The 25,508-nt window shown below is 49.1% G+C and overlaps 10 protein-coding genes across 10 annotated transcripts; 3 read left to right on the top strand and 7 right to left on the bottom strand.

Annotated features, from left to right (window-relative positions):
* Positions 1–214: 214 nt before the first annotated feature.
* BDQ94DRAFT_23567 (E2 SUMO-conjugating protein UBC9) lies at positions 215–1,336 on the bottom strand. Its single transcript, XM_026775296.1, has 3 exons — positions 981–1,336; positions 894–917; positions 215–779 (listed from the first exon to the last, which is right to left on the bottom strand). The coding sequence occupies exons 1-3, from the start codon at positions 1,252–1,254 to the stop codon at positions 526–528; spliced, it is 552 nt and encodes a 183-aa protein (XP_026627203.1). The 5' UTR covers positions 1,255–1,336; the 3' UTR covers positions 215–525.
* A 792-nt stretch (positions 1,337–2,128) lies between these two features.
* Positions 2,129–4,184, bottom strand: BDQ94DRAFT_142228 (putative G-patch DNA repair protein (Drt111)). Its single transcript, XM_026765992.1, has 5 exons — positions 3,926–4,184; positions 3,405–3,824; positions 2,563–3,350; positions 2,423–2,515; positions 2,129–2,362 (listed from the first exon to the last, which is right to left on the bottom strand). The coding sequence occupies exons 1-5, from the start codon at positions 4,116–4,118 to the stop codon at positions 2,264–2,266; spliced, it is 1,593 nt and encodes a 530-aa protein (XP_026627202.1). The 5' UTR covers positions 4,119–4,184; the 3' UTR covers positions 2,129–2,263.
* A 237-nt stretch (positions 4,185–4,421) lies between these two features.
* On the top strand, positions 4,422–6,439 carry BDQ94DRAFT_142226 (acyl--CoA ligase). The gene is made up of 4 exons (XM_026765991.1): positions 4,422–5,108; positions 5,186–5,222; positions 5,305–6,176; positions 6,247–6,439. Exons 1-4 carry the CDS (start codon positions 4,575–4,577, stop codon positions 6,340–6,342), a joined length of 1,539 nt encoding a protein of 512 aa, XP_026627201.1. The 5' UTR covers positions 4,422–4,574; the 3' UTR covers positions 6,343–6,439.
* A 157-nt stretch (positions 6,440–6,596) lies between these two features.
* BDQ94DRAFT_178162 (uncharacterized protein) lies at positions 6,597–9,365 on the bottom strand (the record flags this gene model as incomplete). The annotated part of the gene is made up of 6 exons (XM_026773068.1): positions 6,597–6,890; positions 6,952–8,454; positions 8,543–8,697; positions 8,764–8,998; positions 9,069–9,234; positions 9,324–9,365. 6 exons carry the CDS (start codon positions 9,363–9,365, stop codon positions 6,616–6,618), a joined length of 2,376 nt encoding a protein of 791 aa, XP_026627200.1. The 3' UTR covers positions 6,597–6,615.
* Positions 9,366–10,378: 1,013 nt separating this feature from the next.
* Positions 10,379–12,305, bottom strand: BDQ94DRAFT_142225 (putative amino acid transporter). The gene is made up of 5 exons (XM_026765990.1): positions 11,403–12,305; positions 11,187–11,346; positions 11,118–11,129; positions 10,865–11,069; positions 10,379–10,815 (listed from the first exon to the last, which is right to left on the bottom strand). The coding sequence occupies exons 1-5, from the start codon at positions 12,291–12,293 to the stop codon at positions 10,407–10,409; spliced, it is 1,677 nt and encodes a 558-aa protein (XP_026627199.1). The 5' UTR covers positions 12,294–12,305; the 3' UTR covers positions 10,379–10,406.
* A 716-nt stretch (positions 12,306–13,021) lies between these two features.
* On the top strand, positions 13,022–14,602 carry BDQ94DRAFT_169702 (uncharacterized protein; the record flags this gene model as incomplete). The annotated part of the gene is made up of 3 exons (XM_026771347.1): positions 13,022–13,228; positions 13,299–13,955; positions 14,276–14,602. 3 exons carry the CDS (start codon positions 13,022–13,024, stop codon positions 14,600–14,602), a joined length of 1,191 nt encoding a protein of 396 aa, XP_026627198.1.
* Positions 14,603–15,268: 666 nt separating this feature from the next.
* Positions 15,269–16,146, bottom strand: yphA (tyrosine phosphatase family protein; the record flags this gene model as incomplete). The annotated part of the gene is made up of 4 exons (XM_026771346.1): positions 15,269–15,538; positions 15,590–15,785; positions 15,840–15,996; positions 16,092–16,146. The coding sequence occupies 4 exons, from the start codon at positions 16,144–16,146 to the stop codon at positions 15,269–15,271; spliced, it is 678 nt and encodes a 225-aa protein (XP_026627197.1).
* Positions 16,147–16,979: 833 nt separating this feature from the next.
* BDQ94DRAFT_142218 (3'-5'-exodeoxyribonuclease) lies at positions 16,980–18,967 on the bottom strand. Its single transcript, XM_026765989.1, has 6 exons — positions 18,659–18,967; positions 18,285–18,508; positions 18,032–18,209; positions 17,485–17,975; positions 17,239–17,429; positions 16,980–17,176 (listed from the first exon to the last, which is right to left on the bottom strand). Exons 1-6 carry the CDS (start codon positions 18,780–18,782, stop codon positions 17,128–17,130), a joined length of 1,257 nt encoding a protein of 418 aa, XP_026627196.1. The 5' UTR covers positions 18,783–18,967; the 3' UTR covers positions 16,980–17,127.
* Positions 18,968–19,602: 635 nt separating this feature from the next.
* On the bottom strand, positions 19,603–19,955 carry BDQ94DRAFT_142217 (uncharacterized protein). Its single transcript, XM_026765988.1, has one exon. The coding sequence runs from the start codon at positions 19,942–19,944 to the stop codon at positions 19,669–19,671; it is 276 nt and encodes a 91-aa protein (XP_026627195.1). The 5' UTR covers positions 19,945–19,955; the 3' UTR covers positions 19,603–19,668.
* A 2,652-nt stretch (positions 19,956–22,607) lies between these two features.
* BDQ94DRAFT_23501 (uncharacterized protein) lies at positions 22,608–23,648 on the top strand. Its single transcript, XM_026775295.1, has 3 exons — positions 22,608–22,933; positions 23,006–23,094; positions 23,173–23,648. Exons 1-3 carry the CDS (start codon positions 22,712–22,714, stop codon positions 23,615–23,617), a joined length of 756 nt encoding a protein of 251 aa, XP_026627194.1. The 5' UTR covers positions 22,608–22,711; the 3' UTR covers positions 23,618–23,648.
* The last annotated feature ends 1,860 nt before the right edge of the window (positions 23,649–25,508 follow it).

The following is a 25,508-nucleotide window of genomic DNA, read 5'->3' as shown; positions in this document are numbered from 1 at the left end:
GGGGCACAAGCCGTCTTTCTATGGTATGATCATCCGAAAATCGGTCACCAACATGCACCCCCTATGGTAGACGTAGAAGTGTGCGAGCATCCCAAGAGTTAGAAGAGACATAAGCTAGATAAATCGCATTAGAGTGTCAAACGCCGTCCCGAACCGCCCAGTTTTGTCAGTTCTATGTACGCCACGCTGCTCGCTAAGAAGAAACCCGAGTATTCGACACCCTCCAAGACAGGAATTAGTGAAGACACACCTGCGCCAATGCGACATTTCGAAACCCGTTTGACAGGTATGGCGCTCTCAGCATTATCGTGAAATCCCGGGTGGGTGTACCTGCGCTCTCCCTCTTGGAAGGCTTCCCGTCCTTCTACCCCACGTGGGAACACCTGGTCTAAGACTATCAAGCCGCCATATCCGCCGTGAAATTCGCAGACATGGGATGAGATCGGGGGCCGAATTAAACACACGACGAGGGGGAGAGTAGCTTCATGGTAAGATAACAACTTGTCATGCCGTCGTTGAGCGGTATTAAAGGGCCGGGTTCTCCCTCACGACTTGTCTAACTCGCTTCTCATACGCTGGCCGATCCTTCTTGAACAAGTTGTAGGCTTCAGCCTGAGCTGGTGACTCAGGGTTGGGGTCGTCTAGCAGGTCCTGAATACCAAGGAGAATCTGCTTGATCGTGATTGCGGGCTTCCAGGCCTCCTCCTCGTTCAAGATCGAGAGACACACAGTGCCGGATGGATAGACGTTGGGGTGGAAAAGCGGAGGCACGAATTTGCCTGTTGAATGTGGATAGTCTGGTTAGCTTACTGCGCGAGAAGTGCCACAGAGGGGGAAACCAAATAGCGCAGAAGGGTGGCGTTGGGAATAGTACGGCAGAGAGGGGAACCTACACTTCGGCGGCTTAGTGGGGTATTCTGCGATAGAACGCGGGTTAGCAGGTTTGTCGCATAAAGCACCAGTCGATAGGCTTCACTCACCATCGGGGAAAGTAACGTCAAGCTTGAAAAGCCCGCCTTCCCAAAGGGTTTGCGCCTTTCCGGGGATACCACACTCCCATCGTTTGAGGTCAAGTGTTCCTTGAGGAGTCCGATGCGGCTTTGCATAGAAGCCAAAAGGGTGGTCTCGGCGCCACTGCTTTCTGTAGATAGTCGCGTTTGGGGTTAGTTCGAGGCATGACACGCCATAAGGGGTATATGCAACGTTGTCAGCCACATACCTCTCCTCCGTCAGACGATTCTGGCAAAGCGACATTTTGGGATGCGGTTTCGGAGTACGTAGTAGGTGGGCTGGAACCGAAGAAGGCTGGGTTGACGGCGAGAGGGTTGAGAGGGTTGGGAGGGAGAGGGGAAGAGGAGAAGGTGGTGAGGCGGGGAGAACAAGGTCTGAGGTATTTAAAGGATAGTGAGGTAGGCAAATTAAGGTCGGCCGTGAATGCGCAGACGAAGTAACACTGTCTTGGGCGTGCAGCTGCTCATCGCTGGGTTTGATGCCCCACAGCCAATCAGTCCCCGGCGGCGCTGCAGGTTATCGCTGTCACATGACCTCATAGATCCGCATCGAACTACGTACTTGGGTCGATATGTCCATCGGCCCGTCTTCGATTTACTAAATTCCTTTGCCTTGGGTTACAGGGCCAATGGAATCTTCCATGTGTCCTTGCATTGTACATTGTAGTTTATTGGGTAGACACAGCTTACATGCAGTAAATAGTTCAGAAGATCGCCGTGAGCCAGCTCAAAGCACATAGTAGAAGATACCAATGCCCCAACGAGGGAACTTTACTGGCACTAAGTGACAGCTATTTTAGACTCTCCAACCACGACGGCAACTTCCTCACCTTTATGATTTATTGCGTAGCTGCGTTATGGTGACGGCGAATATTTTTTTTGTCAAGGTGAATAAACCATCTCGTACAACTTGCGTTGAGATTGTGAATTTAGACCACAATCACTGTGCAAGGAGCCGTCCGAACCCATTTCTGGGAGCAAGTCTAATTCACGCTTGATGCTACATGACTTCAAAGTAGTATAGATACCCATGGGGTAAACCATGCTACCTGGTTCTTGAGCACTAATGGTAATACAAACAGTGACCTGGTTAATAGGTGGGAGTTGCTGGAAGGTATCCATTCTCATAGTAGTCTTGTTGTGGCACTCCAGACGAACATGCTAGATGTGGATAGATGTGAGACAAATGTCTCTCGCTTGTATTCTTCAGTTCAAAACTTGTGAGGTATCATATACAGAGTTCCTTCCCGCTATTAGCTATCGTATATCCCCTGTTCGAAAGTATGTACATCGTAGAACCGGGCAGTGATAGCATTTCCACTGAAGATCCGACCCTCAAGAGCGTTGACAGCCTATGCATAGTTCTTAGCCGGATCCTTGAAATGGGCATGGGACATGGATGCAGCACTTACACGTAGAGCCGAGAGCTGATTGGTAAACTTGACAAAAACTGGCACTGGAGGTGCCGAGTCGCGGGGTATGAAGACACGTTCAACACGACCGTACTGTACCGCATTAGCTTATGCCATGTAGTGAGTAAACATCCACCTACCTTCTCAGAACACTCTTCGCCAATTTCTTGCATGAGACCACCGCCCTCGCCGTCCCCAGCCAACTCAGCATCCAAGTCCATTCCATCAAGCATACCCTTCAATATAATGACTTCACTCATTGGACCAAACTTCCCCTCCTCTTCATTCTTTCTTGCGCCACCAATGATCTTGCCCCGACCAGCGGGCGTCGCAAAGCCTCCACCTTCAGAGTCGGGTCGTTTCTTCTGTTTCTCAACCTTGACTTGCAGTGGCTTGACAATGCCGGAGCCCGTGGCACCCAGGCCAGAGCCCTTGGTCCAGCCATACTTGGCCATGAGTCGCTCAGCAAACCCTTTCTGTCCTGGCCGCAGCGAACGCTGGCCCTCATCTTCCGGTTCATCTTCCACTGGCTGTTCCTTTGCGAAGACTTCTTCAAGTTCCGCCTCTGACGCAGGTATGTCCTCGGGTGGAGGAGGTAGCGTGTAGCGAACCGGTGCGCGGGATATAGTTGCGGAAGCTGGTTGTAGGGATTCTAGGGGCCTGGGCGGTGGTGGCGCAGCAGGAGCTGCTGTAGGCTGGTTGCCCATCGACATTTGGAGACGCCGTAAGTAGGCATCTTCGCCTGTAGGGTCATCCGGAACTTGTGCGGGCGGCTCATCGGTCGGGGGTGGCGGCGGAGGAGCATCCGACATTGAAATATCGCCTGGGGTTTCGCTTGTTCGTTCTGGGGGTGATTCGATGGGTGGCCTGGGCGGCATATCGTTGAGATTGGGAGGCGGTGCGAAGCTGCTCGGAGGAGCAAATTTACCTAGAACGTTTTCTGAGCAAATAGACATCTCGCTCTTGAGAATATATAGCTTACGGTTCATGGGTCGTGCATAATCATCGTCACTTTGTGAGTCCCTGCTGGGCGATCTGGCCATGCGGTGTGCGTAAAGACGGTCTTTCCACTCCCTCACCTCAGCTATTTGTTCGTCACTGTGCTTGTACTCTTCGTAGTTGTTCGGTCGCGACGGGTCATAGATGTCGTCCCAGTTTTGTACGAACTCCTGCGCCTCGCGATTCTTCTTGCGCTTCTTGCGCCCACCTCGTTGCCTCTTCGGACCGGCATAGAATCCATTGACATCGTCATCCTCGGTGGCTGCCCAATCTGCGAGAGTAGTCTTGACAGGGGCTGCTGCCGGAGCCGCTGGTGCAGCAGCAGCCTTTGGTAACGTCGGCTTCGGTTTCGGTTTCTGAGCTGCTAGCTGGGGCCTCTTAGTAGGCTGAAATCTGAGAGAAGCTGGAAACCACCGACGAGAGCAACCGAGCGGACAAGTGAGCAATCAGATCGTTCAAATATAGATAAAATGGCTCAGTTAACAGAAGAGGGTATGAGTCTACCAGCACTGAGCTGCTGCTTTTTGGCAGCGGATTCATCGGACTGAGAGTCATTATTCTCGGTAGTACTACTCTGCTTGAAGACGACCGGGGCGCGAGCGATCGTTCCTGGAGAGTTATCGGCAGAGGGATCTAGCAGATTGGCGTAGAGTGACAAGGTGCCCCCTGGCTTTGCGGGGGTGGAATCAGAAGCCATTTCTGATATGAAATGAAAGTAGATCAAGATCCAACAAGGGACAGTTCAAGTGACAGTTTCCCAGCGTGCAATCAATCACTCATCCAAGCAATGTGAACGGGGCCGATAGAATGAGGAGAGGTTTGTCTAGTTTACATAGTTTGTCTGGTTTACATCATGTGGTGGTGACTAACCCGAATCAGCTGTCCCAAACAGGAATCAACGGGGAAGCGGAGCCCAAAGAGGAGATCCCGAGGCCGCATTGAGGAGGCAGGCGAAAGGGGATCCCTATCCCTTGAGCAAAATCCCCAGAAGAGTGGTCTTCGTGGTGTTGTGAATACTTTCTCGGATTCCGATTCTACATCTCACAAGAGTCATAAGCAATTGAGCTTCATCAATACTATTGATTCAATTCCGATCAGCATCCCTGCCAAGCCAAGACCCTAAGCGTTGCTATCCTGCAGCATACTAGCGACGATGGCGACCTTGGCCCGGTCATTTTCCTCCGATAGTGCTGACCTTGCTGTCCTAGTCCCCAATATACCCACTCCGCTGTCGATCTCCTATCAGCAGCTACACAACCATATCGCCGATTTCCAGGCTAAGCTAGCTCGACTGGGTGTCACTCATGGCGCTGCGGTATCGCTGGCTCTGATTAACTCCTATGAGTTCATAGTCGCCTTTCTTGCCGCCTCCTGGCAGCGGGCCATCGCCGCGCCCTTGAATCCGGCCTATAAGCAAGAGGAATTTGAATTCTACATCGACGATCTGAGCTCCACTCTGCTTTTAATTCCAAAGGGGTCATACATAAAGGATGGACCAGCCGTTCGCGCAGGCAGGAAGTACCAGGCTGCTATCGCGGAGTGCTACTGGAACGGTTCCGAGATCGTTCTAGACGTCAAGGAACATGGAAAACTGGCCGGCAATGGGGGAGCAGATATTCAGGAAGCTCAGCCCGATGACATTGCCCTCGTTCTACATACCAGTGGGACGACTGGCAGGCCCAAAGCTGTATGCTCGATCGACTATCCCACATCCTATTGGATACCTCATATCACTAACATTCCGATCTACTACTTGCCATGCAGGTCCCACTCACCCACAAGAACTTGACAACTACAATGAGTAAGTAGCAGTACAATTTCACATAGACACACTCAGAAGCAACAGTATACAGTCGCTGAACAGATCCACTAACATACTACAGGGAACATCCAAGCAACATACAACCTCACCCCAGCGGACCGGACATACCTCGTAATGCCACTTTTCCACGTCCACGGTCTCCTCGCAGCATTCCTAGCCCCTCTATACTCCGGAGGCTCCGTAATAGTCCCTCCCAGATTTTCCGCAACAGATTTCTGGACCGACTTCACCACTCACAAAGCAAACTGGTACACGGCAGTACCAACCATCCACCAAATCCTCCTCAAAACACCTCTCCCCAACCCGGTTCCTCCAATTCGCTTCATCCGCTCATGTTCTTCACCCCTCTCCCCCAAAACCTTCCAAGACCTAGAAAAGGCCTTTAACGCCCCCGTCCTCGAAGCCTACGCCATGACCGAAGCCGCCCACCAAATGACCAGCAACCCTCTTCCCCCAGGAAAGCGCCAACCCGGCAGCGTAGGTCTAGGCCAAGGCGTGGAAGTAAGAATCCTCGACAACAACGGCAACGAAGTGCCGCAAGGTCAAGAAGCCGAGATTTGCGTCCGAGGCGACAATGTAACAAAGGGCTACCTGAACAACCCGTCCGCGAATGCATCATCCTTCACTGGGGACGGGTTCTTCCGCACAGGCGATCAGGGCAAGAAAGATGCCGATGGCTACGTTATCATCACGGGCCGTATCAAGGAACTTATCAATAAGGGAGGTGAGAAGATCAGTCCGATCGAATTGGATAATACGCTTTTGCATCATCCGAAGGTGGCGGAGGCTGTGTGCTTCGCTATTCCGGATGAGGGCCACTATGGGGAGGATATCGGGGCTGCGGTGGTGCTTAAGAGTCATGGTGCCGCTACTGAAGAGGAATTGAAGGCGTGGGTGGAGTCAAAGTTGGCTAAGTTCAAGACGCCCAAGAAGGTGAGTTGCCTCTTCATTGTTGTTGCTTTGATGAGAGATGGGTCACTGACTGATCTCAAATAACAAACAGGTGTGGCTGGTCCCGCAGATTCCCAAGACGGCGACTGGTAAGATTCAACGACGGAAAGTGGCAGAGGCGATGCTCAAGGTTAAAGCGAAGCTGTAAGAATGTGGTTTGTAGCTTTTTATCTAGATAGAATGTCTTTCATACTATGAGAAGTCTGAGTCCCGTTTAAAATCTATGTGGAAAATGTTACTTGTGTGATATTTCATTGCTACCGAAACAAGTAGTGAAGTATAAACCCGTAAGCAAACCCGCTTAATCCTACAATATGCGGTCTTTTGACATTTAGTTATTATCTAAGTAGTAGTACTATGTATAATATGATCAAACAGTAAATAGCACAACAACCTGATTTTCACCGATTAATCATTAGAGTCATCGAAAAGGCTTATTGCTCGATGGCGACGCGTATCTAGAGCTCTCAAGACCGCCCAGGACGGAAGAAGGCTTGGCCTTTGGAGCGTGGACAGATTGCTGCAGAGCAGCTGAAGGTTTGGGGGCCGGCTTGGGGATATTTCCTGATGCAAGTCGTGGAGCAACTGGTCCGGGGGTCTCCTCTTTGCCAAATCCTTCCCTGACTGGTGTCTTGATGGTCAACTTGCGTGAGATTTTCGGTGGGATCGAGAACTTGAAACGGGGTTCAGTGACCTCTGGAGTGGAAATTAGCATCAGACATGAAAGTTATATAGAGGAACCACAGGTGATACTTACCCTTGGCCGGTGGCTGCTTTGCCGCCAGCGGCTCGGTTCCAGAGGATATGGTCTCTCTACGCCTGCCTGGCAGCAGGTGATCCCCAATTATGTGTCCCTCTGGCATGCTAACTCGGCGGTGTGGGCAGGGCGTTTCAGGCACGCATGTTGCATTTGAATCGCTTGAGAAACTATTCGACTGGGCGCGGAAGGGCGTCTTTGGGACAAATGGCGGCGCGGTTACGTTCAGTCGGCTCGAAGGGCTTGGACTCGCCATTGCTAGTCTGGCATTTTCCACGGATGTAGGCATGATCATTTCACCAAAGCTGGGTGTTGATTGTTTGTCTGGTTCGACTATTGTCTCAGATTTGTTAGGGGTGGAGTTGTCCATGGATACATTCTGTATACCTAGACCACTGATACTCGATTGAGGTTGTTCGTCTGGCTCAGCTGCCGCTTCAAGAGTTTCAAGGACCGGCTTTCCAAGGAAAGGGTCTTCTTGTGTTTGAGTTGTTTTACCTGTGGAGTTATAAGCGCCGTGCAACTTCCCTTCAAGCGCTGTCTTGCATTGCTTCAGGCTTTCACGGTGCTCACCCGAAAGAGAGGTCGATTGCAAAAGCTCGCACAGCATATTGATCTGTCGATGCAGATCTTCGCTGGCTTCAGCTTTATCATACTGTTTCGTAGGCATGAGATCATGCACATTGGTGGATGCTTCTCTTTTGTCAGTAGACATGTCGAAGTCAACTCTTCTTCTAGTTGGAAACTTGGGGTGGAGGTCCTGTTTAAAGTCAAGGCCTCTTAGGTCTTCAAGCGAAGGGGTTAGCACCTCCGTAGTAGCAGGACTTTGGCCATGGATGCTTTGCTCCGGTGGTGTAGAGCTAAAGTCAAGCAGGATGGCTTCCTTGACATCAGTCGCTGCCTTCGGACTGGTATCTTTAATATCCGGTACGGGAGCTGCCGCTGTAGACAGGTCAGAGTTAACTTTTTCTTGTGTTCCAGTTTGACTTTCAGGTATTCCAGAAATAGATTGTTCATCCTCAGTCGACCCCAAGCTCATAGATGCAGACCCTTGATCCTGACTGGTGGCATCAAGTACGGCTGAGGATGGCAAGACTGGAAGCGGTTCGTCCGCCTTGGTTGTACTCTCTTGCTGCACAGCTGTGCACCGAGGGGGAATTGCCGGTAGCTGAACTACTGGACGGGTAAAAGGCTTGGGAGGTTCCGCCATTTGGGGCTTCGGTTCCTGCTGCGTTTTCTGAACGGTAGGCCTATCCGTAGTATCCATTGGTCTTGAAGATTTTTGGCTGGCCTCAGATCTGCCGCCATCGCGAGAGATTTGGAGGGCAGGAGTAGGAGCAGCCGGCGTAGTTCTAGCGCTAACCAGACTGCGAGCGGCAGCAAGGAAACTCTGTGGCTGACTGAGCATGCTACTATAGTCAACCCTGTATCCAAGTGTAAGGGTCAAATTGATCTTATTTGGGGGAGGCGATTGCAACATACTGTGACACGGGTCTTCTCGGTCTGGTCGTAGAAGACGTAGGCCTTCGCACAGCTAGAAGGATCCTGTTAGGCGACATGTATCTCATAAATGCGAATACCGATAGCTTACAAGACCGTCTGTTTTGTGCTCTCATGGCTTCTTCCTTCCTTGAAGCGTTTCCTTCACGAGCCGTTCGGTAGAAGTCATTGTCATCAAGAGCTGCATCTCCATGGGATCGCTTCGGAGGCTGAGTAACATGGCCTCTGGGTGTAGGATTGGACGGCCTGCATATCACGTATATTTTAGCCAGGAATCTGTGATAGGTATAGAAAAAAAAATTTGAGACTCACGGTAAAGAGCTCTGCCTTGTTCCACGTCCTCGCGTGCCTATCACGCCGCCGCCACGACCGACCGGATGCAACGACCTGGTAGCCGGAGCAGAACCAGAGCGCCTTTGACTCCCTATGTATTTTTGCCCTCCACTTTCACGTATGATGGCGCTTAGCTGAAGTCGATGGCTTTGTCCATCCAGGAGGCTGTCGAGGTTCTCCAGGTCTTCGGTATCACCTATCGTCTTGTGGACATCTGGAGTATAGAAGTTCAGCAAGATGAAACAGGCTTGATATTTGGGAGTTCCTTCTTTTCGATGTCTTACTTGCCCAATCCTCAAGTCTCTCCTGGTTTACAGTGGCCATGCGTTGAGCAGCTGACCCAGGAACGTTTGTCATTCGTATTGCCTGTATGTCTTCCAACCTAGCCTTCTTGTGTCGCCTGTCATCTGCAGTTGAGATATACTCCCGTCGTGCGGTTCCAAGGTCTTCCTATACGGGCGAAAGTCTCGATTAGCCATGGAACCTACTCCGAAATGCGTGTGCGACGAAAGAGTATCCTGTTTTCTTGCACAACGTACCATCTGAAGCCTCTTGAGGCGATCTGAAGTATTGGGATCCATCTTCTCAGAGAGATGATGTTGCGTTTGTAGAAGCAAGTAGATGTTCGAATATCTGCTCAAGAATGAGTTGGGACGGAAAGTTCCATGAGTTCACTCAGGAAGGGAACGCGTCTTTTAAACGCGTTAGCTTTACCAGAGAGTGAAGTAGCTCGAGGGGAAATCTTGTTGACCGGGCATCACTAGTAGGCCGAAGTGAATGGCATTCTCAAGGTAGCAGAGGTAGTCAGGAAGGCGAGGGTGAGGATACGGTACGAAAATGTTTTTGTTCGGGAGGACTAGTAGAAAGAGTGTCGCCACTATACCAGTCAAAGCAGCATAGATACTCCGAATACTGGAAGGGGAATCACAATGCGGGGATAAAGCAATAACAGTAGGTATTGCAATTGAGTTTTGGGAGACGAATGAGGGGTTTGGATGAAAGACAGGTGTAAAGGTTATGAAGACAAAACAAGTATGATGACAACTGGTGCTTTGAACAGATATTTCAGAAGTCAGAACGATTAACAGAAGGAAGATACGAGAATCATATGAAGGCTAAGTGAAACAAACAATTCAGTGTTGTGGGTGAGTACTTAGCTGCTGTACTAGGATGACTGCAAACGCAGCTTTGCAGCCACTCAAAGATAAGCACGGCTTGATTGGACATGTTTGAGACTTTTGAGTAAGTTTCAAATTGGAGCAATCGATCAGGTGCTAGTCTTCGTATGCCAAGTGTATCGGTAGCAACTTTACTACAATCCCTATTCCGTCCCTAGTATTGCCTTCTGCAGCGTCGCGGGTGGCATAACACAGCTAACACAGTTCGATCGAAATAGAAACCGATTTCGCAACAAGAAAGTTATGGAAAGGAGGCAAGAAATGGTTGAAGAAATGTGATGGCGGCACGACAGTATGTACATTTTTATCGAGGCAGCCAGAAAGAAATGGAGTCTATCATATGGGAAGTGAACATGAATATGTTCGAAGACCGGGTGGTAAGTTTTTACACTAAGCACTGCAGGTGCTTGCGCCGCCTTCGTCTATGGCAGCAGGTGGTACTTGTTAGCAAAGCCATTCCGGAGGCCATAAAATCGATTGGGTCTTGGACCTACTACTTATCATCTTCATCACAGCCTGTAACAGGCTGACTCCCATTACGGTTATGCCAAATACGATGCACACATATGAGGGAATCTTGGCTTTGTGCGACGCATTGCTCAGCTTGATATAGCAAAGAGGTGGAAAGATATAGGCCAGTGCAGCAGCGCTAGTCGCGCCAATCAGTTCGAACACTGCACCCAGGTCGCACGTTATCAAGGCCATAGCCATAGCGGACACGACCAATGCCGACGTGAATATCAGGTGTCGGTTCATGTTGAAAGGCTCGTCAGGAAAGTAGTAAGTTGTCATTACCGATCGACATACAAATGCTTCGAGCGGCAAAGTAGTGAGCATGTTTAGGCCAAAGCATCTTCTTCGGGTCAGCTTGAAAATCCGCGAAACATGGGCCGTGATCTTACAGTCGTGCGATATTGACCAGGATATTGTCGGATGGGAAATTGTTTAGGACGTTTCCTTGAGTCTGTGATCCAAAGAAAAGGAAACCAAAAATACCCATAGCTAGACACATCAAGAGTGAGACACCGGTCGAGTAGTGGGTTACCCTTGCAAATCGGTCCATTGTCGGTTTCTTCAATGAACCGTAGATCAGAAGGCTATTGTGATCTTTGTATCTGTTAGCCTCAGGTCATGTAAAGGAACAATGCTACATACGGCATACGAATGCTGCAAACAGTCAGTACGGTTCTTTGATTGCATAGTCTACCAATGGCCAGAACATACCGAATGATATCACCCCAACAGCCTGGAAGAAGCCATCATTAACCAGGAGCAGGCTCTTCACTTCCCCGCGTGATTCCGGAGGTACGCGAAAACCCTGGGTTATCACAGCTACCACAATGACTATCATACTGATCAATGCGAAGGTAGACGCTTTTCCTAGCTACATTGAACAGTCAGCACTGTATAATTCAGCTTTGTGGATTACTGATACTGTACCTTAGCAATATCTCGGTACAGAGACAGCGGATACGAAATACCAAGAACAAGAAGAACAATAATAGCGCGTCTGTCGGTTAAAAGCCAGAGGAACGACATATCTCGAAGGGAAGGAAATAAGGCACTCAAGACATGCGGTATGGTATCTCCAACGATAATACAGAACGCAATCATGCCGCCAAACGCAAACGCCCACTGCGCAACCGATATGGCGATGAGTCCACTCTTGCCAAAACAATGCTGCATTGTCGCCTGGAAAGAATCCGCACCGCTCAACTTTGAATTGACCACAATCAGACGGATTGTCCAATCCACGGCAATAGTGAGGACGACCAGGAGCGTTATTCCCATGAACATGCCAGCTTGTCGGAGGGCATAAGGCTGTCCTATTATCCCCGCTCCTATAATGCTATTGGCCATGTTCATAAAGGCCATGCGCATCCCACTCCTCGGCCTCGCACTTTCTAGGTGTTCTTCAGGAAAGAATTCATCGGAAGTAGCCAGGGTCACACTCGGGGCCTCAATGTCTGTCAACAGAGGGACCATTTGCCTTGCTGACCGGTTGCGGTCCGCGCGGCCATAGTCCTCTTCCTCCAGCCATGAGTCTTCGGAGTCGCGACGACCATTGGGGTGGCCCTCGTCCTCGGTCTCGTCGTCAAGGTCGAAGCGAACTCGGTTCATCGTTCGAGGGGTGCGGCGCTGTCCTTCTGGTACCGGCTGTGATATGGAAGACTGGTGCGGCTGTCCGCGGGGAGTCGAGCTAGTCGGGACCGCATGGTTCACAAGCTCGAAGTCCTGTGTCGGCGACTCGGAGAGAAGTGACTGCGATTCTGGCCCATCGGGGCCTTTCTGGTCGGCCAAGAGAGCGCGCTGTCCTTCATCACTGGGCATCGCTGAATTGTGAAGCTCCTGAAACTAGGAATCCCTGATGCGGAGGATGCTTAGGGGCCAGGTAATCAATCCCCATGCACGTGATCTCCTTATCGATAAGCCGGCTAAAAATAAATGTCAATAGATCAGTCAATAACACCCAAATAGTTACTGCTTCGGGCAGCGATCGTCCCTAGCATGTAAGCAACTGCAATGCTGGCAATTACGGTGCTTATATTTGTCTGTGGAATGGTTACTCAAGTCGCTGAAGTTGTATTGGTGATGCACAACTCCTTTTTTCCTTCTAGGAGTATATTCGCGATAAGCTTCACGCACTTCCGATCCCGCGCGCTTGTGACACAAGGTCAGTGGAGACTTTGACTCTTCATGTTTGAGGGTAGTTCCTAGCTTACTACGGGATTTCTGGTCTTTGTTGATCTCTTTATTCTGTCGTAGTGCTAACATGCTTCGGCCATGAGACCATACACTCCACATAGTGAAGGTGAACAGAGCTAGAAATGCAGGGAATTGAGATCGGCGATGTCTATCCCGCGCGTCTCCACAGTCATAGATCCCGCCTCCCTTTCCTCTTTCGTCTACTACAAGCACTTCCTCAGTTAACCGGGGACCTGCTTCACAGGAAAATATGTCCATACTGACTACCCATTCTATAAAGCCGCGGGATGACTTTGACACTTGTTCTTGGAGACGACCGACTTAGTTCTCTTGATTCGATTATCGATCTCAATATGCATGCTTCAGCTCAGGTACTAATCCCCGAAGACACCGGCTTAACGGATGCAACCTGTATCAAGAGGCTGCTTGAATCGCAAGATCTATGGGTGTCCCATGCCCCTGAACTCAAACTCTACATCTCGATCAGTGTCGGTGCGTCGATGGCCCTTTCGGCCTCGTCTTTCAGTTCGCAGATCGGGGAGATGCTGTGTAGTTCCAAGGTATTCTCTGGGTCAGCCTATGAGCTAACTCACCTTTTGAAAGGAGCTAACAATTGGTTTCCTTATCAAGCTCTGGTCAGATCTTGGCCTTGTCGCTCTATTCAAAAGTTGTAATCACTTCCACTACAGCGATTTGACTTCTTTCGAGCTCATTATCGGGATAAGAAGGGACCTAAAACAGTCATCGAAGACGAAATCTGCACGAAAGACAGCTTTGTTCGATCACCTCGACGATGTCCAGACTCCAGTCCACATTCAGACTGTTAATTTGTCTACAGTCAACGCATTCATGTCCTTCACTTTCAAGACCGAAAGCGCACAGCTATATATACTAGATACAGACTCTTTGACAAAACCGAATTTGGTAGGAGACTATTACTACAAGAACTATATACTAAAGCACACACAAGACACCATATTCTTTGGTCCCCAACAAAGCGTATATAAAGAAAACTCCGAAGACACTCAAGTCACATCCTTCGTCGACGAGCTAGAAGAGTTGCATGAAAGTGAACAAGTCTCCTCGCTTCTCACCCCTCAAGAAGGATTCTTCGAGAGAGCTTCTCCAGCTGGGCAGCATGAACAGCTATACGATCTCTTCAAGGTCGGCCTCGAATCGCTTCTATTCGGACCCACTTCATCAACCAGCCGTAGCGATCCCCAAAATAGGACCCTGCAGCCTCTTTCACAAATTGCACCTTCAGTCTTCAGCCCGAACTACCACAAGGTAAGCTCATCACTACCACTGAAGGAAATACCAACTCACCCCTCCACCAGGAAATGAGTCAACGGTCACATCTAATTCCCTCAATAACGAAATCAATTTCATCCATACTCAAACTCCCCAACCATCAATCTCTGCAATCCAAACTAAGCAATCTAAATCATAATAGCACGCCCCGACCCTCTACAACAGAAACAGACACAAACAGTATTAGGAATAATATAAGTACAGCACTCTTCCGCATCGCCCAGAAACAACTCTACAAGCCACAAGCATCCCGAAAACTGCGCTTTCAGACCCCATCACCTAACACTCAATGCAAGGACCAGCCATCGCAAATCGGAGAAAGAGTTTCCAGGGATCTAATATATTCTCCCGATGGAGACGAGGAACTTCTTCGGTTCAGTGAGCCCGACGAGAATAGTAGCTGCGCGATGTTATCTACTACTACTGCTGCTGCTGCACCTTCTTCATCATGCGGGTCACTGCCGTTTTCTCAAGATGATTGCGAAGATGAAAATGATGATATTATGTCCGATCGATTCAGTGGAAATGATATGGATTACACCCTGTTTTCGGATGATATGGCAGAATTTGAAGAATTTGGAGATGACAACGATGACGATGATATGCTCTGCGGTAGTTTTTGAGCGGTATATTTATCAGGATCTGCGTGTTGGAGGATGCATGTTACTTAGTAGTATATACAGCAGATACTATATCATTATTATACATTGTGGGGCTTTATGACGATACTACTAATAGTAGTACTTCTAACACTAACAAAGAATCACCCCTTTTTAAGTTTGGTAGGACGATTGTCTAAAATACATTTTAGCCATTACAATATGGCTTCTTGTCTTCCCGTGTCTTTCCCTTGACACGCACGCCCTGTTGAAGACTGCAAATCACCCAATCTACTCCCGCAGTAAATAGTACACTAGTGGCGGAGTGGCAACAAGCACCAGGCATCAGTCTATCTTAGACATTTGGGGGTATAAAATAAGCGAGTATAGCAAGAGTGAGAATCCTTCGACACAGCATTAAAGCTTCTTTAACACGATCCAGTCGTCGACAAATATTTTATGCTTTTCAGTGCAGGAAAGAAACAGTTAGGGAGTAGTCCTCATAGGAACGAGGTAGTGCGGGGTCCTGAAGTGATTATTCCTACTGTCCCTAAGCAAGGGACAGATGGCTGACAAATTCGCCACTAGGAGGATCGATTGCCAGGACGGAGGTCGTTTGACCAATGGAAAGCCGGAGGGTGGAGGTTTGGTTAGATCTATAATGTGACTCATAGAACCGCATGGATCTCTTTAAAGAGACGGAGGGACGTGGCAGTTAGTGAGTTCCTTATCTCTATCCTGTTCTGCCGATGGCATCTTGAAGAGCCCAGATGGCTGCCACGTCTTGACACCGGAAGACTGAGCAAGTTGATGAAGTTTGGATGGGTCAAATCCGTCGATGTAGTTTTCATCAAGTAATCTCGGTTTCGGAAAAGCATATCGAAGGTATTCTTCGATGACGTCGCATGAATCCCAGGCTTGAAGTTTTCGAAAACAGGCAACCACGCATCCAGTACGATGCTACAAGAGCAATTAGTTACGCGTCAACCATAAATAAGAACAAGTGCTTACCTTTCCCTTGTTGCAATGGACGAGAATAGGATGGTTGCTTTTATCAAGCAGAAGCTCAAGGATTCGACACATGACAGAGTCAGGTATCTTAACAGCAGGGTCCTTGTTTGCCTGAACCAAAATACGATGATGTGCAATGCCGTTCTCCTTGACGAACATCACATGGCTTGGAGGGTACGGTTCATCAACCAGTGTGCTAAGGCCTTGTTAGTTAAGTGTCATGGGTAGGCAATTCCGCAGAGACACATACATTATGGTCTTCAGTCCCAACTTCTTGAGTGCTGTAAGATTCCAGGGATAGGGAAAGGAAGAGCGATATATCCCTTTCACGACCTCTCCTAAATTAGCAGGTAGCTCTGACTGTACAGACTCAGACTCCAGAGAGGAGGCTTTATGACGAGCTATATCTAAAATGTTGGTTAGCTATTGTAAGCGATAGACCATAATAAAGGGATCAGGAAGGCCCGGTATGTTTCACTGTTGTAGCGAAATAATCACTCACCATTGATACTCTTAAGAGAGCTGTTCGAACTTTTCTCGGTCAACGGACAGGCCATGCTGGGATACTGACTATCTAGACACCCAGCGGCTGTATGACTCAACACCGCCGTAGAGAAGTAGCAAGACTCAAAGGTCTCACAACTTCGAATTTAAGAGAGGGGGGAAAGTAGTGGGGGGGGTGCTATGAAGACCACCAGGAGCAAGAAGAACCAGCCTCGAGCTCAATAAACGGAAACAGCCTTGAGAAGAAAGGGATTATGCGCGAGAAGAAGCTTGTGAGACACGAGTAAGGCTGACTCGCAAGCCTCAGACGGAAAAGATCCGACAAGGAGACATAATGACGATGATGGAAATCCGTCTGTTTGGGATGCTGAAATAAATTGAAGGGATTCTTCGGCAGCCAACGAACAGCCTAGGGCCAGAGATAAGGTGCGAGTAGTATGGTGCTGGGGACAGGTATAGGCGGTGAGCTGATGTAAATGAAGGTCAATAGGAAGAGAGCTAGCTTCTGCCGTCAGACCTCACGCGAGCACAATGCTTAAGCAGGAACAGACACGTGCTGCGCACCTCAGGTGCAGCTCAAGTGAAGCAAGAAGGAACCCCTGCGAGCGTCTAGTGGCAGAGCAAAGCCAGATAGCTACTCACGTTGGTAACTCCCTGGAAGCACCTACCAGAAAGGCTGACGACAGTTGTGCTTTTCGTTCTTCATGACAGAATAAACAGAGGGGGGTGGGAGATTGCAGTATAGAATTTGCGTTCAGCAGCAGTGACAAGGAGCAGAGTCTAGCCGTTGTGAGGAACCATGGTTGGGGGCGACTGACTCAGCGTCTGGAAACGGGTCTGTGGCCGGGCGCGACTCCAAAAAGGCACCAACATAACATCATTAAAGGGATAATTTTCCATCATTATATCTATCTATAATAATCCTAGACAGTGAATATTCTTCAGCGGGTAGCCGGAAGTCATGGAGGGGCTATGCGAGGTTAGTGAAAGCTTTGTAACGGAGCACCAAAAGACAATTTCTAGATGTAGGATCATTATGCATCTTCCCCAAGTCCAAACATTTTGATCGAGTTATTCCAAGCACTAGAATGGGATAATTTAGCGACAGATTCAGGCTATATCCGATGATATGAGGAAATACTTACGCTTCGCAGACCTCTTCAACGGTCACTCCCTTGATCTGGGCGATGACGTAGGCGACATGGGCTATCGCGGCAGGCTCATTGCGACCCTTGACCATGAGACCCTTCTGCCACTTCTCCTTCTTGACGGCCTTTGGCAATTCCGGCGCACCCTTGAGGTATTTCGACGAGGCATGGGAAGGACGAATTTCGCACTAGAGTTCGGAGTCAGTGAATGTACTCATTTAGTGACAGAAAAGTGAGACATACCCAAGGGCCGTCTGTCTCGATCTGAAGTCTCTCCAGCGGGATGGCCTTCACCACTTCGAGGTTCTCCTCTGTCTTCAGACTGCAGCCGTTCACGCCGATGTCAAGTCCAAGAGCAACCATCCGCTCCATCTCTTCCAGGGTCCCTGTAAAACTATGCACAAGTCCTCTCTTCGGAAGCTTGGCAAGTCGCGGCCCCAACAGTCTCTCGAAATCCTCACTAGCAGCACGAGAATGAAGGAAAAGAGGAAGTTGAATTTCCACAGCAAGATCCAACTGGGCTTCAAAGTACTTCAGCTGAGGTTCTTTCGCACTCAGGAACAAGCGATCATAATCTAGGCCGATTTCACCGAACGCGACAGCCTGTCCATTCTCCTTCGACTGCAATGCGAGCGTCCTGAGCTCGTCTAGCATTTTGGAAGGACCACCGGGGTATTCATCGAACATCTTCGCCTGACAAGGGTGGACACCAACAGTTGCATAGCAAAATCCAGCTGCACGATAAAGTCAGACGGAAATCACTGCTGTTTGAGGGGCGATAACAACTTACGGTAGTCATGTGCAAGTTGAATTGCCCGCCGAGACTCCTTCAAGTCAGAGCCAGTCACCATGAATTTCTGGCACCCGATGTCCTTTGCACGTTGTACAATGTCGTCCAGGTCATTGTCGTGAACCTGTTTGCCATGGTAGCTACCCGAGAAAACGGGATCACTCAGGTTGATTCCAATCTATAGTCTCTCCATTAGCTACTTAGGACAACAAACAGAGAGGGTTTCACAGGGCAGCAGTGATTGTCCACCTACATCAACATATCTGATAGGTTTACTAGTGGTAGCAGTAGCAGTAGCAGTAGTCACAGGCTCAGAGTCACCCATTTTGATCGAGCCCTCAGCCAGGTATCCCTGACTATAACGAAGCGTAGTAGAAAAGCCTCTTTTGCCTAATACAGAACAATAAGAAGAATATGAAGCACGCTGGCGATGCAGCACCCGACTAGTACCAGTACTAGAACCCAAAGTCACTAGATCTTAACATGAAGCAAATAAGTCAGTCAGTCGCCATCCGCATCAACCCTTTTTTCCCCGCTAGTAGCCTCCACAAGTCAAAAAATAGAAAGCAAGGAGAGGAACACCCCGGCCCGACAAAACCTATATAATCTGGGATCTCCGTAACATACCTAATAGTGAACTAGAACGACGATAACAACGACTCCCCAGCCAGATAGACTTATTACTATTGATGGTAGCAGCGGTCCCAAACTGATTCACGAGATACCCTACGCCAGTAGTAACCCGTTGCATCAGTATGCGTTTTTAGCTGGAGAAAAAGTGTTTCCCTAAGTGCACACGCACACACGCACAAAGCCTTATAGCGGCAAGAGAGGAGGGGCAGTAAAAGTGGGACAGGGATAGAACAAAAATAGCTAGTTAAGTAAAAGTACCAATGCCTGACTGACTCACAGGATTGCGGTTACGGTGCCTGAAATTCTGGGGAGGATTAATGAGGCTTGGGAACAGCCACAGTCATCAATCGAATTTGTGTGGCTGTGATTGTGAATTGAATTGATTATGTCAGGATGTATTATTTAGTCAGTTTTGTCGGTTATGTAGGGCCGCCCCGCCGTCGGAGAAGGGTCTGGGTTCCCCGGTGGATAGATAGGCAGATAGATAGGAGATAACAAAGTAGCTCAAGCTTTACTGGTAGTGAACTTAGGATGCTGGATCCATCGAATGCGCTTGCTGGTGCGCTGTACCATAAAGATTATGTTTGTGACTCGTGGCATCCATGTCGGTAGGAAGTTGCATGCTTTTGGTCTGTGAAGTTTATTTGGGCCATGTGGTTGATGAATTTTACGACTGCCAGTATAGCCTGGCGACGGCATACAACTGTATAAGTTAAGCAAGTCTCTATCGTACTTTCAGGATTGGATGCCCCGATGATGCGTTCCAAGATGAAGATAGAAAGTATGTGGATGAACTGGCACCATAAAGTGTGCTATTTGCTAAGCAGCACTATACCATGTACTAACGGCCGTGTTTATATCAAGCCGGTGGGTGGCATATAGAGGTGCTTTTCTCGCAGCCCGAGCATACACGTAGAGTCATTATTCTCCGAACTGATTAAGAATAGATCGTCAAATGGCCACTTCTCTTCGGAATAGGCTTCAAGACGCATCCACAAGGAAAGCTAGCTATTGACAGTCGACGAGTTACATGATTCATGCTTCATTGATAGCACTCGTCGCATCAGTCCCTGGGTTACGAGGGGCATGCTAGAGATAGAATGCAGAGCGACCAGAATGCCACACTTATCAGTGTCCAACCATGAGTTCATAGATAGGCAGTGCGACTCATGGAATATGACCTTGAGATACGTGGAAGTAGTCGGACGACGCTTGCGTGGATCCAGATGATGGTGTGCTTTTCTAGCTATTGTGAAAAGAAACGCCAAAAGGACTTCCATTTGCCTCTCGAGTCCACGCTATGCTATGCATGCAAGGGATGTATATACCATTAAACGAAAAGGGTAGGTAAGTAACTAAAAATGTGTATGCCTGGACAGGGGGACGTAGGATCCGCAAGGTAAATACCGCATTAGGGGTTCGAATAAAGACGATGGAAGCGATTCACATGCTTGGAGGGGTTATCAATGCATATGAAAACAGACTTATGCGGGGCTAGAGTCATGGTTTCTTGAAATTCCTACCATAGATTAGAGCTCCTAGACGCGACAGCCAAGTCGCAGTGGAGAGGTCATATCGAGTTGATTATCGTAGCTGCACTTTCTGCACGTTCTAACTCCGATGACTAGATGGCTTAGCCTGGTCGATGCAATCAGCAAACAGACAGGGCCTGATAAGCACTTATCAACGTGTATCTAGCCAGATTTAAAATGTGCTTCTCCGGAACCCAAAAAAGGAAAGGCCATAGAAGGGCACCATCAGTTGATGATGCATGAAGTACGACATCCAGACGAACAAGAAGAATAGAATGGAAGATGGAGGGAACGACCGGAATCCTGCGGAGGATACGGGAGTCACCGAAACAACTTCCTTGAATTTTACTTTTGCCGATGCAAGCACCAACAAGTCATGATGGATGACGCTGCGTTTGTTGAGTCCGAGCAGGATCAGGGGCTGAAGTGAGATGGGGGGGAATAGTAACCCCGTAGAGGATGTAGACTACGGCGTATATCAGAGTACCTTGTTGCGGAAGGGCTGGAGGAGGAGAAAGGGGACTCCGTAGGGTATGGGGACTACAGCGTAAATCAGAGTACCTTAATTTTAGTCGGGGGGAAGGATCCACGGGGAAGCTGCCGGGCAAGCCAGATCGACCTCACGTGCCCCATCCCGTCCGTCTCCACTTCACCGCTCCTCAACAGTTGAGAGTAGGCACCCCCCGAGCCAGTCATCTCCAGCCTTGAGCGTCGCATCATGCTACAGCTCTGTGAAGTAAGCATCCATCGTCCCATCCAACCTGCCAATCATCGCTTCCACTTAGAATCACCCGATTAAAGATCAGCCTACCTGGCAGGTTGGATGAGGGACGGTTGTTGGGTCTGTACACGCATCCCTCTCGGTAAAAGGCATAGTAAAGTACGGTATTGGCTGGTTTTATCCCGTTGGCGCTAGTAAGCTTCTCGAATGCCGTTGGTTGTTTCTTCATTGCGTCACGGCCGCCGAGTTCCAGCAGGTTGCGACGGACGGAGATAGAAGGTGTCGTCGCAGGAGGACGGACTACTGCTTTAGGAAGTCACTTACAGAGAAACAGTCAACTCTTATCCTGTCGTAATACTGTCACACTCAAGTGTTGGATTTCGAATATCTTGTTGATGAGGATAGATAAAGACCATCTTCAGGTTTAAAAGTGGGCAACTAAAGTCCGGATGGGGGATGAAACTCAAAAGTGGTTGATGTAATACGAGACAGTCGCAGAGTTTCACCAGCTCCGATTGCTAGTGACGAGCGGGAGACTACCTATCAGTCTAGCAGGCATGGAAGAAGCAATGCCCACGACAAACTGTAGAACCCTTCAAGAAAAGAAGGGATCATCTCCTGCCCCTCTCGCGCATCGCGCTAGATAATTAATGCTCGATGATATATTCACGGCGCATCTCCATGGATGTTGTACCGCTGCTGCAGAGGAGGGGAAGGACATGCTACTGCTGCAATGAGGGGAAGCTAATCTATCTGCCATTCGAGGAACGGCATATCCCAGACTGTGCCAGGCCAATGCGTGTTTCCAATGCCCCTCGATCAGCAACTGACCAGTGACTCCGGTGTACCGAGTAGTAATAGAAATGTCCGTGGAATTCAGTTCATTGGCTGCTCCGACCACCAGTCTGCATGATGGCGCCGGTGATTATGCAGGCTGCGATTGGAGAGTCCCATCCCATCCGTATTGCACCAGATGGTAAAAGTAACCTCTCCGTATGGGCTGCAGACAGCCTTGAACAACATGGTGGATATCATGATCTGGGAGAGTTGGGGGGACGGGTAATTCGTACCTGTTACCGTGGTTGACACATCTCTCTACCCCTCACGAGCTAAATGACTATCATTTCCATTTATTTTTCCCTGGAAGAGTTGATTTTCTGTTTGAATCAGATTCGTAATGAAACCGGATAATAGGGGGGTGTTGAGGATGGCCAACTCATGGAAAACAAATAATCAGACGATCATTTTCCAGACGAAAGCCGATCAAAGTAAGAGTCCGAAGGGCAGAATTACCTGTTTGGGGGTCCTGGAGGATCATATCGATCGATCTATTCGGTCGGGACCAAGTGGTTCCATTCTACTATTTACAGCCGGCAGACTTGGCCAGACCGCCGGCCCCAGTGAGTGTCCACCCCAGCAGGGAGCGTGTGGATAAGGCAAGGTCGCTTGCTCATCACTCCCCCAACTGGTTCCTGCAAAGCAACGCCTGTCCGGCTGTCCTTCAAGTACGGCCTGCTTCCCCGTCTTGCTTCTTTCTTTCTTCCTTCTTCTCTCTCACATTCCATTGCTTTATCTCTGGTGCCTAAACTCCCTTTAACCCCCCTCTGCTGTACATAGCCGGTCACTTCCCTCTACAGTACTTGCTTGAATTGTTGGCTCCGCCCTATTGAATACTTAGCTCTACATTCTTGAGCTCAACTATTTGCCCAGACCATTATAATTGTCCCCGTCAACCAAATCACCACATATCAACGAGCTCAACTCTTCCTCGTTCCACCTCCCATCACATCTCCAATGGCAGCTCCTCGTTCCAGTTCGTTGCGCGCTCTCCGCGTGCTCTCCCAGCAGCACTCTACCACCCCATCCATCCGTCGGGGCTTGCACATCACCGGCGCCCAGTCTGCACAACCCGCCAATGTCTCGGACAGGGCTTCTCTGTATGCCAGCCGCACTCTGGCGGATCTGAAGAATGAATGTGCGAAGCGGTCCTTGAGATCTAGTGGCTCCCAGTCCGAGGTATGCTATCTATGACATCTACACTCCTAGTCAAACCACCTGTATGGCTAATCATTATTTTGTGTCGCTTAGCTTGTCGAACGCCTTTCCAACCATGACTTTCTTCAGTCCCGTGCCTTCAGCATCGCTATGAAGAGGATCAACGGCAGCTCTAGCGCTGAGTATGTAGATCTGATCATCATGACAGCCCGTTACCTCGGGTAAAGCCAGTTCGGAACTAACATTCTTGCTCAACACAGGAAGAACCATGGCCGCCAATTCAACACTTCCCGTTCTAGCAAGGCCGTCGGTGACTCATCCACCGTTGACTTCGCTTACATGCCATCTATGGCAGAGATCGATGCACCTGCTGCTCGTGCCGATCCGCAAATCCCGATCCTTTCCGACATCTATACCCACTATGACCCGACCCAGTCGCAAGAGGCCCCCATGAGGCCCCAGGTTTATACCGTGTCCGGGGGTGCTGGTGACATCTCCGCAAGTCCCATGACCGAGGTTGTTGACAATCACTCCGTGGACATCGATCCCTTCTCCCTAACCGAGACGGTTGGGAAGTCCAGATTCGGCGAGGAGCTGAAGAGGCAACAGAACGGTACCTCCGAACCAGGAGTCGTCCGGGAACTTTGGAGTGGTTTCTTGGAAGATCTTTTAGGTTCCAAACAGCAGCAAGCTCAGAAACACTAATGCTGCCTTCATGTTTGATTATGTCTTCTGTCTCGTTTCTAGCGATGTGTGATGGTTACTTTTCAAAGGGCCCTTATTGCCGTCTTTTTGTCAATGTCTTTCGGGATTGAAACATAGTTATGATCCTCTGTAGAAGGGTCTATCAAATCCATTCTGGTTTTTTTTCCAAGGATATACGCTACAGTATACCAATTCGTCATGTAACCATCCTGGTATAGTCCAGTAAGAGAACACGACCCATTCCCCGGATGATGCAATAAGTGGACCATCGGGTGAAGCACGATCAATACCTAGGTATGATTCGGATCATGCATGGTAGGGCGCATCTTGTGCACGCCGGGGAAATAGGGCTTATCAGATCGGAGCCGGGCATAATCATCATCACTCCGCTCTAACCTAGGTAAAAACCGTTCCCGGGGACCCGGAAATGGGTAAAGTCAATCAGTAAACCGTCGTGGGCTGATGAATTGTCCCCCGATATGTTCCGACCTCCAACCGTTGGGGATCGGTCCATGTGAATTCCTCAAGGCCTGTTGAGAGGTCACTGGTGTCTTACACCGTGACAGAATGTAACAAATACCGCATATTGAAGTAACGAGGCTCCCACTGCACTTTTTGATCCTTTCTCTGCGGATGCAAGTCTGGGTGGTTATTGTTCCTGACTTTCGGGTGCGGCGGGTGTGTCAGGGGAGAAGATGTCCGGGGACAGTTTTAGATTCGGGCAAAGCCGCTGCTGTTGGTTCCAGACTTGTAGCTTATAGTGTGCATAATGCAAGGGACATTAATATTCATTATGTTTATTTCGGGAATAGTACTCCAGCACAAGATTTGATTGTTAAGCCCTCTTATGGGTGCGTAATTTCGCTGCTGTAATTGACAGAGCTTAGACTGGCCTAGCCCGGCCACTGTGGCTGCCTCGGCTATGCTGAGTTGTTTCATGTTTAGCCTCGCTGGAAATTGGGGACCTCTTTGTTTTTCATCGAACACCCCCGCCTTTTTTTTTTTTCATCTTTTCTCCTTCTTGCCATTCTCTATACTCACTGGGAACGCGAGCGGATATTGAATATGAGATTGTCTCTCATTCCTTGGATCGCATTTGTGGGGTTGATCGCCTACCGACCTTCGCGGTGATGGAGTTCATGGGTGGTGTTGTGGCCGTCAACTTGAACGAACAGCGAGCACGGAACCCCGGCATTGCAGAACTCCGGCATTATGCAACAGCATTCTTCATATAGTCGTTCGATGACGGTAGTGTCTCAGATCTATCAGCCCACGAACTCCTCCGTGATATTTTCCCTCAAAAAGGTCCCGCTGGGAGAAGCAATGGATGCCTGGGAATACCAAGCTTTATCGGTCATCGTCATCTCGCAACTTGGAAGCCTGAAAGAGGGAGAAGACTTGCTACCGATCTACCAATGGGTGTTTTCAGATGACTCGTCGGTTTTGGTTGTTCGCTCCCAGCCAACTGACTACTGGGTCAATTTCGGCGGTCGTTGGCTTATTGCAGCTGCAATGCGACGCCTTACGGATCCACTAAAATGCCAAGCTACAGTTGGAGGGGGGCTGATGATGAGAGTCCGTCGACTACGAATCCCCTCAGTGGCGCAGGAGTCGTCATCGCGAGGGTTGATGCATGTTCTGGACACCACACATAAGTAGCCAACCCCTCTTAGGTAAGATGCGAGATGAACGGGCCTGGTCGTTGTCATTTGGATGATATTAAGGAGGGCCTTTCTTCAAAATTAGCCGACGAAATTACTATCTTCCAGGATGTGGCTTGAATGCAATTATGATTATGAACTCGTAAGTAGGTAGGCTGTACTATATATATGTACTGTTTCCTCCGCCAAGGGTACCGGATATCTAATCTATCACTGCTAAAAACCTATAG

The sequence above is a fragment of the Aspergillus welwitschiae genome (genome assembly GCF_003344945.1).
Source record: "Aspergillus welwitschiae strain CBS 139.54b unplaced genomic scaffold BDQ94scaffold_13, whole genome shotgun sequence".
Lineage (NCBI taxonomy): Eukaryota > Fungi > Ascomycota > Eurotiomycetes > Eurotiales > Aspergillaceae > Aspergillus > Aspergillus welwitschiae.
This window is presented reverse-complemented; position numbering and strand designations above follow the sequence as displayed.

Bases quoted from the DNA above. Each gene is read 5' to 3' on its own strand.
- BDQ94DRAFT_23567 (XM_026775296.1), bottom strand. From the start codon at position 1,254: ATGTCGCTTTGCCAGAATCGTCTGACGGAGGAGAGGTATGTGGCTGAC. The intron at 918-980 runs GTGAGTGAAGCC...GTTCTATCGCAG, and splicing joins TGACGTTACTTTCCCCGATG to AATACCCCACTAAGCCGCCG. The intron at 780-893 runs GTAGGTTCCCCT...CACATTCAACAG, and splicing joins CCCCACTAAGCCGCCGAAGT to GCAAATTCGTGCCTCCGCTT.
- BDQ94DRAFT_142228 (XM_026765992.1), bottom strand. From the start codon at position 4,118: ATGGCTTCTGATTCCACCCCCGCAAAGCCAGGGGGCACCTTGTCACTC. The intron at 3,825-3,925 runs GTAGACTCATAC...GGTGGTTTCCAG, and splicing joins AAAGCAGCAGCTCAGTGCTG to CTTCTCTCAGATTTCAGCCT. The intron at 2,516-2,562 runs GTAGGTGGATGT...AATGCGGTACAG, and splicing joins GCGAAGAGTGTTCTGAGAAG to TACGGTCGTGTTGAACGTGT.
- BDQ94DRAFT_142226 (XM_026765991.1), top strand. From the start codon at position 4,575: ATGGCGACCTTGGCCCGGTCATTTTCCTCCGATAGTGCTGACCTTGCT. The intron at 5,109-5,185 runs GTATGCTCGATC...CTTGCCATGCAG, and splicing joins CGACTGGCAGGCCCAAAGCT to GTCCCACTCACCCACAAGAA. The intron at 6,177-6,246 runs GTGAGTTGCCTC...AATAACAAACAG, and splicing joins AGTTCAAGACGCCCAAGAAG to GTGTGGCTGGTCCCGCAGAT.
- BDQ94DRAFT_142225 (XM_026765990.1), bottom strand. From the start codon at position 12,293: ATGCCCAGTGATGAAGGACAGCGCGCTCTCTTGGCCGACCAGAAAGGC. The intron at 11,347-11,402 runs GTACAGTATCAG...TGTTCAATGTAG, and splicing joins TGTACCGAGATATTGCTAAG to CTAGGAAAAGCGTCTACCTT. The intron at 10,816-10,864 runs GTAAGATCACGG...GACCCGAAGAAG, and splicing joins CTGGTCAATATCGCACGACT to ATGCTTTGGCCTAAACATGC.
- BDQ94DRAFT_142218 (XM_026765989.1), bottom strand. From the start codon at position 18,782: ATGCAACGGGTTACTACTGGCGTAGGGTATCTCGTGAATCAGTTTGGG. The intron at 17,976-18,031 runs GTAAGTTGTTAT...TTTATCGTGCAG, and splicing joins TCAACTTGCACATGACTACC to CTGGATTTTGCTATGCAACT. The intron at 17,177-17,238 runs GTAAGTATTTCC...ATCCCATTCTAG, and splicing joins GTTGAAGAGGTCTGCGAAGC to TGCTTGGAATAACTCGATCA.
- BDQ94DRAFT_142217 (XM_026765988.1), bottom strand. From the start codon at position 19,944: ATGGAAGTCCTTTTGGCGTTTCTTTTCACAATAGCTAGAAAAGCACAC.
- BDQ94DRAFT_23501 (XM_026775295.1), top strand. From the start codon at position 22,712: ATGGCAGCTCCTCGTTCCAGTTCGTTGCGCGCTCTCCGCGTGCTCTCC. The intron at 22,934-23,005 runs GTATGCTATCTA...TGTGTCGCTTAG, and splicing joins CTAGTGGCTCCCAGTCCGAG to CTTGTCGAACGCCTTTCCAA. The intron at 23,095-23,172 runs GTATGTAGATCT...TGCTCAACACAG, and splicing joins AACGGCAGCTCTAGCGCTGA to GAAGAACCATGGCCGCCAAT.